We start from the raw sequence: 17,798 nt of genomic DNA, 5'->3' as shown, positions 1-17,798 counted from the left end.
TCCCACTCTTTGTTTTCTGCCAGACCTCTGAATTCACTTTTTCTGTTAAGTTGAAAAGGAAGGGCGTGAATGAAATGTGTCCACTTAAGTCACCAGTATAAATTTGAGCTATTATTAACACAAGAAAGTCTGCAGATGCTGGAAATCCAAAGCAACACACACAAAATGCTGGAGGGTCCCAGCAGGTCAGGCAGAAGCTATAGAAATGAATAAACAGCCAATGTTTCGTGCCAAGACCCTTCTTCAGGACTAAGAAGGAAGAGGGAAACCGCCAGAATTAAAAGGAGCCGGGTGGGGGAGGAGGCTAGTTTGAAGGTGATACGTGAAGTCAAATGGGTGGGAAAGGTCAAGGGCTGGAGAAGAAAGAATCTGATAGGATAGAAGAGTAGACTAGGAGTGGACCCAGTGGGAAGTAATAGGCAGGTGAGCAGAAGTAAAAGGTCAGAGTGGGAAATAGAGGGCGGGGGGGGGGTAGTTTGGTTACTGGAAGGAGAAATTGACACTCATGTTATCAGGTTGGAGGGTACCCAGACTGAATGTAAGGTGTTGCTCCTCCACCCAAAGGGTGGCCTCATCTTGGCAAAAGAGGAGGCCATGGACTGACACGTCAGAACAGTAATGGGAATCGGAACTAAAATGTTTGGCCACTAGGAATTATTTGCATAGTGGTTGCATCAGTGGGCCAGTAGATAAAAGGACTGAATGAATGATCTAGACATTCAAAATCCCACCACTATAGCTGGGAGATTTAAATTTAATTAAAGAGATGGTTTTGGAAATAATGACCCAAAAGTTACCATTTGTTATATTCCGGTCATTAACGTCCTTTCGGATGAAAATTGACCAACATTGTCAGGTTGGCCCCATACATCACCCACAATAATATGATGTCTTTGCAGTGGCCTAGGAGGCCACTCAGTTTCTTTTCAGGGATGGGCAGATTGTTGCCCTTGCCAATTGAAACCACAAAGCGGTTAAATATAAACGGAAACACAATACCTGGAGTATTGTGTGTAGTTTTGGTCCCCTAATCTGAGGAAAGACATCCTTGCCATAGAGGAAGTACAAAGAAGGTTCACCAGATTGATTCCTGGGATGGCAGGACTTTCATATGATGAAAGACTGGATCAACTAGGCTTATACTCGTTGGAATTTAGAAGATTGAGGGGGGATCTTATTGAAACGTATAAAATCCTAAAGGGATTGGACAGGCTAGATGTAGGAAGATTGTTCCCGACGTTGGGGAAGTCCAGAACGAGGGGTCACAGTTTGAGGATAAAGGGGAAGCCTTTTAGGACCGAGATTAGGAAAAACTTCTTCACACAGAGAGTGGTGAATCTGTGGAATTCTCTGCCACAGGAAACAGTTGAGGCCAGTTCATTGGCTATATTTAAGAGGGAGTTAGATATGGCCCTTGTGGCTAAGGGGATCAGGGGGTATGGAGGGAAGGCTGGTACAGGGTTCTGAGTTGGATGATCACCCATGATCATACTGAATGGCGGTGCAGGCTCGAAGGGCCGAATGGCCTACTCCTGCACCTATTTTCTATGTTTCTATGAAAGGAATTACTGAATTACTTTGACAACCAATGATTGTTATACTTCAGAGTCAATTCAATGCACAAACTGTAGACAGAAACAGGTCACTTACTGAGGTCATATAGGAGTTTGATTCAATCATAGGATGGAGACGAAACCGTCCAAGGCCTTCTGTGTGTATGCAGTCAAAGCACATTGATACATTGTAGCCATTATTGAGCAGGAGTCTCAGCATCATTTCATCTTTTACAGCATACTGCATGGCAGTAGGAAAGAGAGTATCGTTAATGAGGGTAAAGTAGCAGTTGACATTGGCGCCATGATGTAGAAGTAAACGTACAAGTTCGTGATTCCCTTCTCTCACTGCGACAAGGAGGCAGGAGAGTGGATCTTGGTTTTGTAGTGCACCCCCTTTCAGCAGGAGTTCAGAGCAGGCAATATCATTATTAGATACAGCAATAAACAGGGCTGTCCTCCGCTTATCATCATAGGTTGCAGCTATCTCTTCATTTATAACTGCATTAACATCAAATCCACTTTCCAGCAGTAATTCCAGACATTGGGTACTGCCACTGTCAGCAGCCAAATGGATTGGACTTATCCCACTTCTCTTAATTGCTGACTTCCGGGTGACTGGAATAAGAAGCTTCAAGGCCCTGCAAATAATATGGTGTTAAATACACATTTATAGATGTCTTTGAAGTTAGGATTCGCAGGAAGGATTTATGATAACCACCATTCCTTTAAGAATAGAATTCTCATTCTATGATATATAAAAGGCACAGTCATCGATCATTTAAAACTAATTTGCTGTTCACTAGTAACATGCGTCTCACACATTCCATCATCACTCCAATGCCACTGTTAGTGAAGAAGGTAATCAATAAATAAAACCTTTATCAAAAGAGATACAACATCCATAAAAAGGGATACTCAAATCTAATCAGGTTGAAGCCCCTGGATCAGTTGTTTGCAGTCTGAGAGTCCAGGGCCAGGGAGTGAAGGCCTGGTAGTGGTCTGACCTCAGGTTGGAAGCCTATGTGTGAGTTGGTATGTGGGAGTTCAGGAAAGGAGCTTGTTTTGTTGCAGTTGTTTTATTTTGTTGTTATTGTTGCTGCTTGCGTTGCGCCACTGAACATTGTGGACAAGCTATGTTGGAACCGGAATGTGTGGTGACATTTGCGGGCTACTTTCAGCACATCCTTGGGTGCTTTGGATTTTAATGAAAATTACATGTTTCACTGTATGTTTCAATGCAAGTAAATCTGAATCTGAATCTGATTCTGCCTGGTTACTGAGTTTCATGAAAGGGATGAGGTTGATAGCCTATTTTCCTCTCTTTGCAATATGTAGATAACGTCTAAAACAAAGAATTCCTTCCAGATGAAGCAGTGAATCAGCTGTACCCTCTCCAGTCTAGTGATCTGCCCTTGGTCTCCTCAACACTGTAGAAATCTAAACATAGATTGATCATTTTGTAGAACATCCCCATTCAGTAGCCCTGGGTAATCCGGAGCTTCCTCTTGCTGTCAATTGAATACAGCAGCCCACTTTCATTCTGACATTTTTGACTGAACAACACCCAGCATGATCTTCTGTTGTTACCACTCTTGGGACTCAAAACAAAATCAGATAACCAGTCTCTCCTGTTTGTATCAGAACTGGTCAACTCTGATGAAAGGTTGTCATTAATCTGTAACATTTCTATCCGTGTATATGCTGCCTGATCTGCTAAGCATTACCAGCATTCTCTATGATTTCAGTTTTCTAGCAACTGCAATCTATTGGTATCTCACCGTTCCAGCTGACTGAGTATAACCAGGGCCATGGTCCTGGGTATGTTGACATTTTTGCAACAGGATTTCCTGGTACCAACCTTTTTAATTCCACTCTCCATTCCCATTCTAACACACCAGTCAATGGCCTCCTCTTCTGCTATGAAGAGACCACTCTCAGATTGAAGGAGCAACACCTCATCTTCTATCTGGATAGCCTCTAACCTGCCAGCATGAAAATCAATTTCTGCAATTCCCACCCCACTCCTCCTTTTCCATTCCACATTCTGGCTGTCCTCTCCTATCACCTCCTTCGTGTTTTTCCTTGTTTCCTTTCTCCCATGGCCCAATATCCTCTCCTATCAGATTCCTCTTGTTCAGCCCTTTACCTGCTCCCCCTTCACCTCCCAGCTTTTCACTTCCTCCCTCTTCCCCCACCCACTGTCCTCCCCCCTCAGCTGGTTTCACCCATCACCTTCCAGTTTGTACTCCTCCTCCACCCCCCACCTTTTTACTCTGTATTCTTCCTCCTTCTTTTCCAGTCCTGATGAAGGATCTTGGCCTGAAATGTAGACTGTTTATTCATTTCCATACAGTAGATGCTGCCTGATCTGCAGGGCTTCCCCAGCATGTTGCGTGTGTCAACCTGGCAGAGGATGCTAATGTTTGTTCCCTTGACCTTCCAGTGAATTTGGACGATATTTTGGAACCAGTGTTGGTACTTTGATATGCCTGCTGCAGGTAATCAACGATCTGTAATACAATCTGTACATATGCTATGTAATGTGGACATAAATTGGTGAATGATATAAATGATTATGTTTACACCAGGATCAGTGATAGATGTGCATGTTGATCTGTGCATGTCCTACTCTCTGAGGTCCTTGCCTGATGTCACCTGACAGCACCCACTGTCAGAGGATTATAACCTGCAGAGCTGCCTTCTGCTTAACGATTCACTCTCACAAATGCAAGCTGGTGACAGATTTTGGGAAGACTTCAACTAAAAGCACTTTTAAAGGTACATGGCAAAGATAGGTGAACCATCACCCAAACCGGTAGTGTCCCGTGGTGTTCTCATTACGCTATCAAGAAAATGTTCAACTTGCATGCAACAAAACCAGTTAGTAGATGACCTCCAATAGGAAAAACGACCTGGGTAAATGCACTGTTTCACCACTCACAAGTAATGTCCCTCTTGTGCTGCTCTGTGAATTGGAAGGTGACCTGCATTGTCTGGTATGTTGGGACTGGCTCCATATTCAAGCAGCACTGTGATACAGTCTGGGTTCCCTCCTTCAGCTGCTTCAAGGAGCACTGAAGCACCGTCATCTGCTTGGGCATGAATATCACCTCCTGTGGGCAAAGCATTGCGCACTAGGATCAATGGTCTGGATAAACGGCATGTATCCTACACACTCACTCACTGAGAAATGCTTGAATTGAACTGGTTTCTTCTACCAGGAGAAAATGAGTAGAGTGTACCCTTGCTATCTGGAGGCTATGAGAATAACAAGTTCTGAGAAAAAAATCTATAAAATTCTTAGAAATTTTGGCAAAGTGGTTTCCTTTAGTTGGAGAGTCTAGATCTGAGGTCAGCATCTCAGGATATGGGGTCAGCTCTTTGGAACAAAGATTTGGAAATCATTCCCGTGAAGACTGATGATGTTCAGTCATATCTTCAAGGCTGATACTGATAGATATTTGGAATGTGAAATAATTACTAGCCTTCCCTAGGTTACAAATGCATGTCTTATAGACACTCGATACATATGAGAGGGGTCCATAAATATTATTAAATTCAAATGACAATACCCTAACCATTGTGTAGTGCCAGTTTCACTGAAGGAGGCCACTTAAGCGAGCTGCTTTGTAAATTGACAAGCAATCACTTATATTGATACTTGTGCATTGATACTCTATTAAGGAACATAACACGCACTGCTACTTCAAGCCCATCAAAACCAGCAACTGAGCGTGTGATATCCTAATTCTGTACATTGTAACTAAGCAGAAGACAATACATTTATGTTTGAACTCCAGGCCGGGTCTTTATGTGCTGCTATTGTGACTCCTGTCTGCCCTTCTCCCACCAATACTCTGCAATCCCGTCTCCCTCAGATCCCACCGTCAGCTCCTGGGTACTCAGAGGCTCCATCTTCCTCTCACACCAACCCTCCCCTCTCCACTGACACCCCCAGCCTCCCCCCTCCCCCCTCTGATCCCAGCTGTCATCCGTGCCGGGTCTTTACCATCCCCTCCGACTTTCAACCGTCTGAGGCAGAACGCTCTGTCCTCAGTAAGGGCCTCACCTTTGTCCCCCTTCGCCCACAACTCACTGAGTTCCATGTTCGCCATGATGCGGAACTCTTCTTCCACCATCTCGGTCTCCGAGCTTACTTCTTCGGCAAGGACTCTTCCACCCCCACCTATGGCCCTGTCTCCCGTCTTCAACCCTCCTCTTCTTCATGGACACCCCGCTCTGGTCTTCTGCCTGCTCTGGATCTCTTTATCGCTAACTGCCGACGGGACATCAACCGTCTCGACTTCACCGCACCTTGTCCCCATTCCAACCTCACTCCTTCGGAATGCTCTGCTCTCCACTCCCTCCGCACAAATCCTAACCTTATTATTAAACCCGCCGATAAGGGGGGTGCTGTTGTAGTCTGGTATACTGACCTCTACCTTGCTGAGGCACAGCGACAACTCGCAGATACCTCCTTTTATTTACCCCTCGATCGTGACCCCACTAAGGAGCACCAGGCCATTGTCTCCCACACCATCACCAACTTTATCTGCTCAGGGGATCTCCCATCCACTGCTACCAACCTTATAGTTCCCACACCTCGCACTTCCCATTTCTACCTCCTACCCAAGATCCACAAACCTGCCTGTCCTGGCAGACCTATTGTCTCAGCTTGCTCCTGCCCCACCGAACTCGTTTCTGCATACCTCGACACGGTTTTATCCCCCCTTGTTCAATCCCTTCCTACCTATGTTCGTGACACTTCTCACGCTCTTAAAACTTTTCGATGATTTTAAGTTCCCTGGCCCCCACCGCTTTATTTTCACCATGGATGTCCAGTCCCTATATACTTCCATCCCTCATCAGGAAGGTCTCAAAGCTCTCTGCTTCTTTTTGGATTCCAGACCTAATCAGTTCCCCTCTACCACCAATCTGCTCCGTCTAGCGGAATTAGTCCTCACTCTTAATAATTTCTCCTTTGGTTCCTCCCACTTCCTCCAAACTAAAGGTGTAGCTATGGGCACCCGTATGGGTCCTAGCTATGCCTGCCTTTTTGTTGGCTTTGTGGAACAATCTATGCTCCGTGCCTGTTCTGGTATCTGTCCCCCACTTTTCCTTCACTACATCGATGACTGCATTGGCGCTGCTTCCTGCATGCATGCTGAGCTGGTTGACTTTATTAACTTTGCCTCCAACTTTCACCCTGCCCTCAAGTTTACCTGGTCCATTTCCGACACCTCCCTCCCCTTTCTAGATCTTTCTGTCTCTATCTCTGGAGACAGCTTATTTACTGATGTCTACTATAAGCCTACTGACTCTCACAGCTATCTGGACTATTCCTCTTCTCACCTTGTCTCTTGCAAAAATGCCACCCCCTTCTCGCAATTCCTCCGTCTCCGCCGCATCTGCTCTCAGGATGAGGCTTTTCATTCCAGGACGAGGGAGATGTCCTCCTTTTTTAAAGAAAGGGGCTTCCCTTCCGCCACCATCAACTCTGCTCTCAAATGCATCTCCCCCATTTCACGCACATCTGCTCTCACTCCATCCTCACATCACCCCACAAGGAATAGGGTTCCCCTGGTCCTCACCTACCACCCCACCAGCCTCCGGGTCCAACATATTATTCTCCGTAACTTCCACCACTTCCAACGGGATCCCACCACTAAGCATATCTTTCCCTCCCCCCCCCCCCCCCCGCTTTCCGCAGGGATCGCTCCCTACGCAACTCCCTTGTTCACTCGTCCCCCCCATCCCTCCCCACTGATCTCCCTCCTGGCACTTATCCTTGTAAGCAGAACAAGTGCTACACATGCCCTTACACTTCCTCCCTTACCACCATTCAGGGCCCCAAACAGTCCTTCCAGCTGAGGCGACACTTCACCTGTGAGTCGGCTGGGGTGATATACTGCGTCCGGTGCTCCCGATGTGGCCTTCTATATATTGGCGAGACCCGACGCAGACTGGGAGGCCGCTTTGCTGAACACCTACGCTTTGTCCGCCAGAGAAAGCAGGATCTCCCAGTGGCCACACATTTTAGTTCCACATTCCATTCCCATTCTGACATGTCTATCCACGGCCTCCTCTACTGTAAAGATGAAGCCACACTCAGGTTGGAGGAACAACACCTTATATTCCGTCTGGGTAGCCTCCAAACTGATGGCATGAACATCGACTTCTCTAACTTCCGCTAATGCCCCACCTCCCCCTCGTACCCCATCCGTTATTTATTTTTATACACACATTCTTTCTTTCTCTCATTCTCCTTTTTCTCCCTCTGTCCCTCTGACTATACCCCTTGCCCATCCTCTGGGTTTCCCCTCCATCCTTGTCTTTCTCCCCGGACCTCCTGTCCCATGATACTCTCATATCCCCTTTGCCAATCATCTGTCCAGCTCTTGACTCCATCCCTCCCCCTCCTGTCTTCTCCTATCATTTTGGATCTCCCCCTCCCCCTCCCACTTTCAAATCTTACTAACTCTTCCTTCAGTTAGTCCTGACGAAGGGTCTCGGCCTGAAACGTCGACTGCACCTCTTCCTAGAGATGCTGCCTGGCCTGCTGCGTTCACCAGCTACTTTGATGTGTGTTGATTACATTTATGTTGATGTTAATTGGCCTTCATCAGTACAATTCATTACAACACTCTGGTGGAATGGTGGTTGTATCCAGTGATCGTTATTTTCTGACTTATGGACAAAATCAACTTATGAATGTCCGTAAAAACAGAACCTGTACATAACCTGGAGTCAGCCTCCAAGAGATATGGGGATGAGACAGGAAAGCAGAGTTGAACCAGGAGATCTGGATTTTGGAGGGTAGAACAACATTTAAGGAAGCATTTGGCCCATTTCTAGCCCCATTTCCCTCACTCATCTTTAGCCTTGGACTGAGGAAGATGTTTTTTTTAATGTTACCTTTATGAATGAGATACTCCAGAACACTGCAGTGTCCAAAGGCAGCAGCCGTGGCAACAGGAGTTACTCCATACCCATCTTTCTGATTAATATTCCCATCGTTCCTTAGCAACAATGCTACCATATCGTCTTGTCCTTGCTTTGCTGCTTCGTGCATCGCTGTCCATCGCCTGACACAAGGCCGGTTAATAAGCGCCCCATGCTGGAGCAATACCGATACCATTTTATAGGCATTCTGTCTCACAGCTTGCAGGAGAGGGTCACAAGGGCAAGAAATAGAAAGATTATTAAAAAAAACACACGATTTTTTGAAATGCAAAATAAAACTGAATCAAGAAGAGGGCTGCACGAACAGATTGGGCTGAAGGGCTGCCTCCATGCTGCACGTCTCTATGATTGCTCAAAGTAATACAAAACTTTATGAAGGGGAGAGGTGATAATGGAAAGAACAGCACCACATCTGAATGGTAATGACCAAGAATGTGTCATGCTCAAACAAGCTCAGCAAGATTGCTTTCTTTTACATATGTGCTGACTCTTTTAAATAAACCTACATATATGCTTGCAAAGCACATGCTTCATGAGCTCACTGATTTTAAAGGGACCAGCTAATGCTGGTCAGAAATAACCTCAATGGACGTTTAGTGACAACAGCACTTAACTGTGCCTTGCTCATCTTTAATAAGGAGTTCAACATGTTAAATGGAATAATCATACATATTCCTGGAGCTTCTAGTTTAAGTCTAAATACAACCAAATATCCACACTTCAAATTTCTGTCAGCATTCCTGATGCCAGTGTGACATTACCTTTTGTATTTGTTATCCTAGGTATGCAAAGTTTACAGTCTCCAGAATCAGGCTGTTGATTGTTACCTAATCGGGAAAGGCAGATTTGTGGTAGTTGTGAAATTGGGTTGCTAAGTCACTTAAAAACTTTAGACATGGGGAAAAAAATTATAAGGCTGGTCAGCCTGTAATTTATAAGATAAAATGGAGAACTGGGCTCCTTATATGATGAAGTACTGACAGCTCCTGTTTAGTGGGACTGTGCTACGCATAATCAAACAGTGGAAAGATGCATACAAATATTCAGTACTGGGCGCCCTCTGATGGCTAGTTTACAAATTCACCCTGACCGGTCAACCACTATGTCTCCATTATGAATATAGGGTTTTAGGAACTGCTGTGAACAAATGAGAGAGCATAGTTTGAAGAAGCTAAGCATGGGTTAGAGTAGTTGAATAAGATGAATGATTTTTTTTTTCACTCAAGTGCTTATTCTGTTAGTTGGAGATTCATTCTGAAAGAATGGGGGTTTCCAGTGTCTTGCATTCTCTGAAAACTTGGTTCCAATTTAACGATTACAAAATTATTAATGATAATTTTAAACCGTAGGCCATATTTTCAGTAGAAAGCACAAGATCTCAAACAAGCCATGATAAATAATTCATTGTCTTTTAACACTCCAGGGATGAAAGATAATGATGCTGTTTGATGTTTCTTGTTCTGTTATGTGGTGTCCAGGTACAAAGGCCAAATATAATTACCAGTTAGCCCCTGTAATACAGGCTATATAGAAACATAGAAACATAGAAAATAGGTGCAGGAGTAGGCCATTCGGCCCTTCGAGCCTGCACCGCCATTTATTATGATCATGGCTGATCATCCAACTCAGAACACCGCCCCAGCCTTCCCTCCATACCCCCTGACCCCCGTAGCCACAAGGGCCATTTCTAACTCCCTCTTAAATATAGCCAATGAACTGGCCTCAACTGTTTCCTGTGGCAGAGAATTCCACAGATTCACCACTCTCTGTGTGAAGAAGTTTTTCCTAATCTCAGTCCTAAAAGGCTTCCCCTCTATCCTCAAACTGTGACCCCTCGTTCTGGACTTCCCCAACATCGGGAACAATCTTCCTGCATCTAGCCTGTCCAATCCCTTTAGGATCTTATACGTTTCAATCAGATCCCCCCTCAATCTTCTAAATTCCAACGAGTACAAGCCCAGTTCATCCATTCTTTCTTCATATGAAAGTCCTGCCATCCCAGGAATCAATCTGGTGAACCTTCTCTGTACTCCCTCTATGGCAAGGATGTCTTTCCTCAGATTAGGGGACCAAAACTGCACACAATACTCCAGGTGCGGTCTCACCAAGGCCTTGTACAACTGCAGTAGTACCTCCCTGCTCCTGTACTCAAATCCTCTTGCTATAAATGCCAGCATACCATTCGCCTTTTTCACCGCCTGCTGTACCTGCATGCCCACTTTCAATGACTGGTGTATAATGACACCCAGGTCACGTTGCACCTCCCCTTTTCCTAATCGGCCACCATTCAGATAATAATCTGTTTTCCTATTTTTGCCACCAAAGTGGATAACTTCACATTTATCCACATTAAATTGCATCTGCCATGAATTTGCCCACTCACCCAACCTATCCAAGTCACCCTGCATCCTCTTAGCATCCTCCTCACAGCTAACACTGCCACCCAGCTTCGTGTCATCCGCAAACTTGGAGATGCTGCATTTAATTCCCTCATCCAAGTCATTAATATATATTGTAAACAACTGGGGTCCCAGCACTGAGCCTTGCGGTACCCCACTAGTCACCGCCTGCCATTCTGAAAAGGTCCTGTTTATTCCCACTCTTTGCTTCCTGTCTGCTAACCAACTCTCCACCCACACCAATACCTTACCCCCAATACCGTGTGCTTTAAGTTTGCACACTAATCTCCTGTGTGGGACCTTGTCAAAAGCCTTCTGAAAATCCAAATATACCACATCCACTGGTTCTCCCCTATCCACTCTACTAGTTACATCCTCAAAAAATTCTATGAGATTCGTCAGACATGATTTTCCTTTCACAAATCCATGCTGACTTTGTCTGATCATTTCACCACTTTCCAAATGTGCTGTTATCACATCCTTGAAAACTGACTCCAGCAGTTTCCCCACCACCGACGTTAGGCTAACCGGTCTATAATTCCCCGGTTTCTCTCTCCCTCCTTTTTTAAAAAGTGGAGTTACATTAGCCACCCTCCAATCCTCAGGAACTAGTCCAGAATCTAACGAGTTTTGAAAAATTATCACTAATGCATCCACTATTTCTTGGGCTACTTCCTTAAGCACCCTGGGATGCAGACCATCTGGCCCTGGGGATTTATCTGCCTTCAATCCCTTCAATTTACCTAACACCACTTCCCTACTAACATGTATTTCGCTCAGTTCCTCCATCTCACTGGACCCTCTGTCCCCTACTATTTCTGGAAGATTATTTATGTCCTCCTTAGTGAAGACAGAACCAAAGTAATTATTCAATTGGTCTGCCATGTCCTTGCTCCCCGTAATCAATTCACCTGTTTCTGTCTGCAGGGGACCTACATTTGTCTTTACCAGTCTTTTCCTTTTTACATATCTATAAAAGCTTTTACAGTCCGTTTTTATGTTGCCTGCCAGTTTTCTCTCATAATCTTTTTTCCCCTTCCTAATTAAGCCCTTTGTCCTCCTCTGCTGAACTCTGAATTTCTCCCAGTCCTCAGGTGAGCCACTTTCTCTGGCTAATTTGTATGCTGCTTCTTTGGAATTGATACTATCCCTAATTTCTCTTGTCAGCCACGGGTGCACTACCTTCCTTGATTTATTCTTTTGCCAAACAGGGATGAACATTTGTTGCAGTTCATCCATGCAACCTTTAAATGCTTGCCATTGCATATCCACCGTCAATCCTTTAAGTGTCATTTGCCAGTCTATCTTAGCTAATTCACGTCTCATACCTTCAAAGTTACCCCTCTTTAAGTTCAGAACCTTTGTTTCTGAATTAACTATGTCACTCTCCATCTTAATGAAGAATTCCACCATATTATGGTCACTCTTACCCAAGGGGCCTCTCACGACAAGATTGCTAATTACCCCTTCCTCATTGCTCAAAACCCAGTCCAGAATAGCCTGCTCTCTAGTCGGTTCCTCGACATGTTGGTTCAAAAAACCATCCCGCATACATTCCAAGAAGTCCTCTTCCTCAGCACCTTTACCAATTTGGTTCACCCAATCTACATGTAGATTGAAGTCACCCATTATAACTGCTGTTCCTTTATTGCACACATTTCTAATTTCCTGTTTAATACCATCTCCGCCCTCACTACTACTGTTAGGTGGCCTGTACACAACTCTCACCAGCGTCTTCTGCCCCTTAGTGTTACGCAGCTCTACCCATATCGATTCCACATCTTCCCGGCTTATGTCCTTCCTTTCTATTGCGTTAATCTCTTCTTTAACCAGCAACGCCACCCCACCTCCCCTTCCTTCATGTCTATCCCTCCTGAATATATTTTCCTATATCAAGGATCAGTGCATTAGCAAGAAGGGGAGCTTTCACGGGACAGGGAATGGCAAATGGCAGAACAATGCAGTTTCTTATACAATCCAACTTTGTTCTGGATAATAACTAAGCTTTGCATTGATAGTAATTTATGTTACTTTGGTCTTCCAATGAACTTAATGATTGTCCTCACATAGTTTTCCACTATTCTCCATGGTATCATGAGAACTTTACCTGCAAATGACATGCTGAAATGACCAGCCATATGAAAGAACATTCAATCTGAAATACAGTGAATTCTGGTTAATTGGATCATCAGTTAATCGGGGCAGCCACTTATTTGGGACAACTCTTAAGTAACAAAAAACTAACTGAGAAAATAGCCGGGATCTCCTTCATTTATTTGGGACACTATGCTGCTTAAATGGGACAGGAGACTGCTGCCGAACAGTTTCTAGTTAGCGTCAGTCACACACATTTATGTGGCTATTATACATTACAGCATGCTTAGAGCAAATAGTTTTTAAATAGTGTGAGTTACATGTGTTTGTGTTTAAACAGCAGTAATTTTTCTCACTGATAGTTGTCAAGAAATAAGCATTAAGAGCATTCAGAACTATTTTGATCACTATGGTTTCAAGCGTCGAGGCTTGGAGATGCCAGAAATGGCCAGAAGTGAGAATGAAAGGATTTGATTACTTCAACAAGTTAAGAATTATAAAGAATTTGAAGGCATCAACAATCACCTTGAGTGTTACAATGAAAATGAAAATTTGGAGGATGCAATTGTTTAAAGCATTGTATGAAGGCAGTCCATTAAGTACACTAAGTGTCTGCACTGATTTTGTTCATTTACAGTCAATCAGAACATAGCAGCAATAAATTCCTCCGTTGATACCTATTAGAAGCTAATATACAGTTTTATAGTACTGTATTAGTATTGATAATATTTTAATTTGTTCTGTGCTTCATTTAAATACATAATTTGTTACATAATTTGTTAATCAGTTAAACAACGTTTTGTCTTTTTTAAATATCTTCTTAACTATTTCCATGAAACTTTGGCTAATTGGGACAGCTGCTTAATTGGGCCAAAATGTACTGGTCCCAATGTGTCCTAATTAACCAGAATCCACTGTACTCCAAAAGCTTCTATACACAGCAATGCTAGAAATGGTGTGCACTGAGGATTGCATCACTGATGCTGTCTGATTATCTTGACTTTTAAAAGCAATATGAAAATGGAAAAATATCCAAGGCAAATTTTAACCAGGATCAGTAGCAAATGCAAAATTTGGAAATCTGCAATGCAACATTTTCCTGTAGCCACAATTTGACTACAGGCTTTCCCAGGATACAGACAGATCTAAAATTGTGTCAGTACAGAATATTAACCCAGGACTTCCCACGACTGTTATTGTTCGGCAATTATATTTCACTGTTGTCATTCTCTTTTCTGCATAACTTTCTGTTGTGGACAGGTGCAATGACTCAACAGTGTGCATCTTTAGAAAAGGGTCTTTATTCAAAGACTACCAGCTGCAACTAAATCCCATGAGACCTTGTAGCACAGCTGATGGAACAAATTATAAGCACAACAATTGCTAATGGTATTATTTTACAATGTGCAGTATATCTATTAGGGTGGAGAGAGGGGTGGGGAGGTTACAGAATCACATTGAAATGTGTTGCTTTGTTTCTCGAGATAAATCCATAACTATTTTATTTCTTAATTCTTTTGTTGGATGGTTATTGCATGTCTTCAGATGAAAGGTGTCCTGATTGCAATAACATTTTTAAATATAGCGTTGACACCAGAATTTATTTCAAATATTAGGAATGAATTAAGTGCATATTTAGCATCAGCCTGACATGATTTTAGCTCCACACCAGTGCTACGCTGACATGGTCAATCAAGAATAAGAGTGCAAACTCAAAAAAGAACAGTCCCATCTCATTTTGCTTTGAAATCACACAAATTATTGAAATATAGAAACATGAAAATTAGAAGGGACAAGAGGACATAGATTTAGAAATTCACAGGGGATAATATGGGAACATTTTCCACCCAGACTGGTGAGTAAAGGGTGCTTGAAGTTGGGCTTCTAACAGTATTTAAGAAATCTATAGTTGAGCACTTGAATCATAGGCTAAGTGCTGGAAAATGAGATTAGTATTGCTGGGTTCCCGTTGGACAGTAGGGATGAGGCAGGCTGAATGTCCTATTCCCATGCTGTACATCTCTAAACCAAAGTAAAGCACAAGTTGCTCTGTTTTAGTTCTTCTAGTAAAACAACTGACATTTTGGTTCCCCAATTTGCAAATGTTATTGAGATTCTGATGGGTTTATTGAAAATGAGGCCTCTAACAATAAATCATCATATCTGGTTCTTTTTTAATCCAGTGACCAGCTAGTTTTTGATCACTGTTAAAGTGAAAATTCTCCTATTATTCTTTAGTGGTGTGCAAAGAAATTTACACGCTATGCCAGAATACCTTCCTAAATTGTGCTTTGATTTTTTTTCTGAATATTGCAGGTCTGCAGAATCTGGAGATGTCAGTATCAAAATACTACTAGATTTCTAGGCATAGATCTTTTAAAGAGTTAATGGAGAAACAAAGCCAGCTAGGAATCCCTGCTAGAAGGATGCACGAGTTTATGTTGTATGTGAACATGATCAGATTTGATAATGACAGCTCCACTCTTCTAGCATTTGATCCACATCCAGTAAAAAAAGGTTAGGAAAGAAAGGGATGGGATGGAGGAGAATCATATTCAAAAAAATCTACTCACCAATCAATAGGGGTGTTTCTCCTTTGTTGTTAGTAATATTGGGACAAATCCGCTTCTCCAAAAGAGCCTGCACATTCCCCAGTATGCCAGCTGCAGCAGCCAAAGTAAGTGGAGTTTCCCCATCTTCAGTCTTTTGTTGCCAGATTGTTTTATATGATGCTAAAATTAACAATGCGGAACACAGAAGGACCCGTTTATATACTAAACTCCCTTTTACTTCCACTCACCTCCACAATTACATTGAAAATAGAATACCTAGTTTGAAATTGGGAACTACTCTTTTATAAAAGATTATTTGCAGAACAAGCATGGGTACAATGGTTTGACAGTAACTGCTACACCAGCTGAAAAGACACCATGCTGTTCGTTATAAGCACATTATGAGATAATGGTTACCAAAATATCCAATTCACTGTTGGAAAATAGTTTTACCCTAATCACTTCGGGAAATGGTGCACTTCAATTAAAATATAATTGAGCTCCAGGGATGAAATATTATCCCTAAGCTTCACTGAGCCGGGAAGTCATAAATATAGTCGGTGATTTTGTGCTGAGTGGCTTTATCTGAATTAGGGCAGCTGATGAAGCTCAACTTCTCCTGGAAAACCTGAAGTGAGAGTTCATTCCATACTGCTATCCATAATTCCTTGTTTGAAATGCAAATAGGTCAACATCTATTGAAGCCAGGATTGAATCCCACTAAAATGGCTTCTGAACTATGATACCTTGTTATTACTTGTAGTTGAGGTTCACAAAGAAATAATGGACAATCAAATAAAGGATTAGAGTGACATCTGCTCATGAATCATGCTCACTGCTTTAAGACATTCAAACCCCCATCTGTTTCCTGACTTATGTTGGTTCCTTGTCAGCAATGCTTCAATTGTAAATTCTGTCAAATCTCTCTAAAGCTTCATCCCTTCTTATCTTCAGAATCAGACATCTCTCCCACACTAAACAACCTATGATAATGCCCTCATCCATTTCCGACCTTTTGATCATTCCCAGTCTCAATTACTTCACCTCTGTTGTTTGTGCTTTTAGCTACCAATGGAACCTCAAGGACCTCCTTCCTAAACTTCATAATTTACCCCTCTGTTTTGAACCAAATTTTCTTCCTGTGAAATATCTTTGTTATATTAAAGATGTTATCTGAATATGCCTTTGTTCTGAACTGAGAAGTTTTACAGTATTGTGAATACCGAGTCATAGGTAATATTTTACTGCACTACAGCCTAATTATCTACTCACCATCTAATATAATCTCAAGCACTTGTTGAATGGGCTGAACAGCAGCTTCATGCAATGGAAACCACCCCTTCTCGTCTGCTTCATCCAAGGCAAACTTATGTTCAATCAGTCGCTGTAGCTCAAGAATATCTCCTAGAATAAAAAGAAACAAAATGACTATTCATTGTGAGCTGCAGCATCATAAACCACATCACATGAAAGCCAGTCTGCATACCTTGCCTGATTGCTTTCACGATCTGTCTGTTTTCTTGGCTGGGTGGTAAAATGCTATAAAAAGAATCACAACATGGACAAAAGTTTTATTCTGGATCACTTGAAATTATTCCATGGAATGAACAGTGCAGAAATGGGCCACTTGGCCCATCTATTCTCCCTGGTGTTTCCTCTCCATATCTCTCTCATTCCATTCACTGTATTTCTTTCATCTTTTCAGTATTCTTTCTCTTGTGCTGATCTAGCTTCTGAAATAAACCATTAAAGTTATCTGCCTCAACCATTTGCAGTGGCAGTGCCACATTCTAAATATTCACTGAGAAAATAAATTCTCTATTGAATTTATTAGTAATAAATTAGTATTCAAGATTAATAATAACCTTGGATGAATTTTCACAAGTGCAAACATTCCCTCCTGTCCAACTCATTCCTAATTTTAATAATAACATTGATATCTTCTCTAGGAATTTTTTCTACACAACTTATTCAACCTTTCACTATACCTATTGTTCATTTCTGTAATTATGTTTTCTGCATCCCCCACCTGTACACCCATGTCCTTGTTACACTTTAGAGACTGGAATGTGAGTGGTACTCCAGGTGCAGGCTGTCCATGGTCCTGTATACATTCATCTGTCTTCACTGAGATTAATACTCTACCTGTAGAAATAATTTATTTACCTCGAAGTCTACATTTCTCTGGGATTTTATCTCAGACAAATTCTTATGTCTAAGGTGCTGATAATGCT

The 17,798-nt window shown here is 42.6% G+C and overlaps 1 protein-coding gene across 2 annotated transcripts in view; it reads right to left on the bottom strand.

The window, feature by feature from the left end:
* The window catches only part of asb15a (ankyrin repeat and SOCS box containing 15a), a 64,490-nt gene that overhangs the window by 10,209 nt on the left and 36,483 nt on the right, over positions 1 to 17,798 (bottom strand). For both annotated transcript variants that reach the window (XM_072267885.1, XM_072267884.1), the window contains exons 3-8: positions 17,051 to 17,103; positions 16,837 to 16,968; positions 15,586 to 15,744; positions 8,472 to 8,717; positions 4,498 to 4,669; positions 1,651 to 2,194 (exon numbers count right to left, since the gene is read on the bottom strand). In XM_072267885.1, coding sequence (XP_072123986.1) covers positions 1,651 to 2,194; positions 4,498 to 4,669; positions 8,472 to 8,717; positions 15,586 to 15,744; positions 16,837 to 16,968; positions 17,051 to 17,103 — 1,306 coding nt within the window. The remainder of the gene's footprint in view (positions 1 to 1,650; positions 2,195 to 4,497; positions 4,670 to 8,471; positions 8,718 to 15,585; positions 15,745 to 16,836; positions 16,969 to 17,050; positions 17,104 to 17,798) is intronic.

Source organism: Mobula birostris, chromosome 9 (assembly GCF_030028105.1).
Source record: "Mobula birostris isolate sMobBir1 chromosome 9, sMobBir1.hap1, whole genome shotgun sequence".
Classification (NCBI taxonomy): Eukaryota; Metazoa; Chordata; class Chondrichthyes; order Myliobatiformes; family Myliobatidae; genus Mobula; species Mobula birostris.
This window is presented reverse-complemented; position numbering and strand designations above follow the sequence as displayed.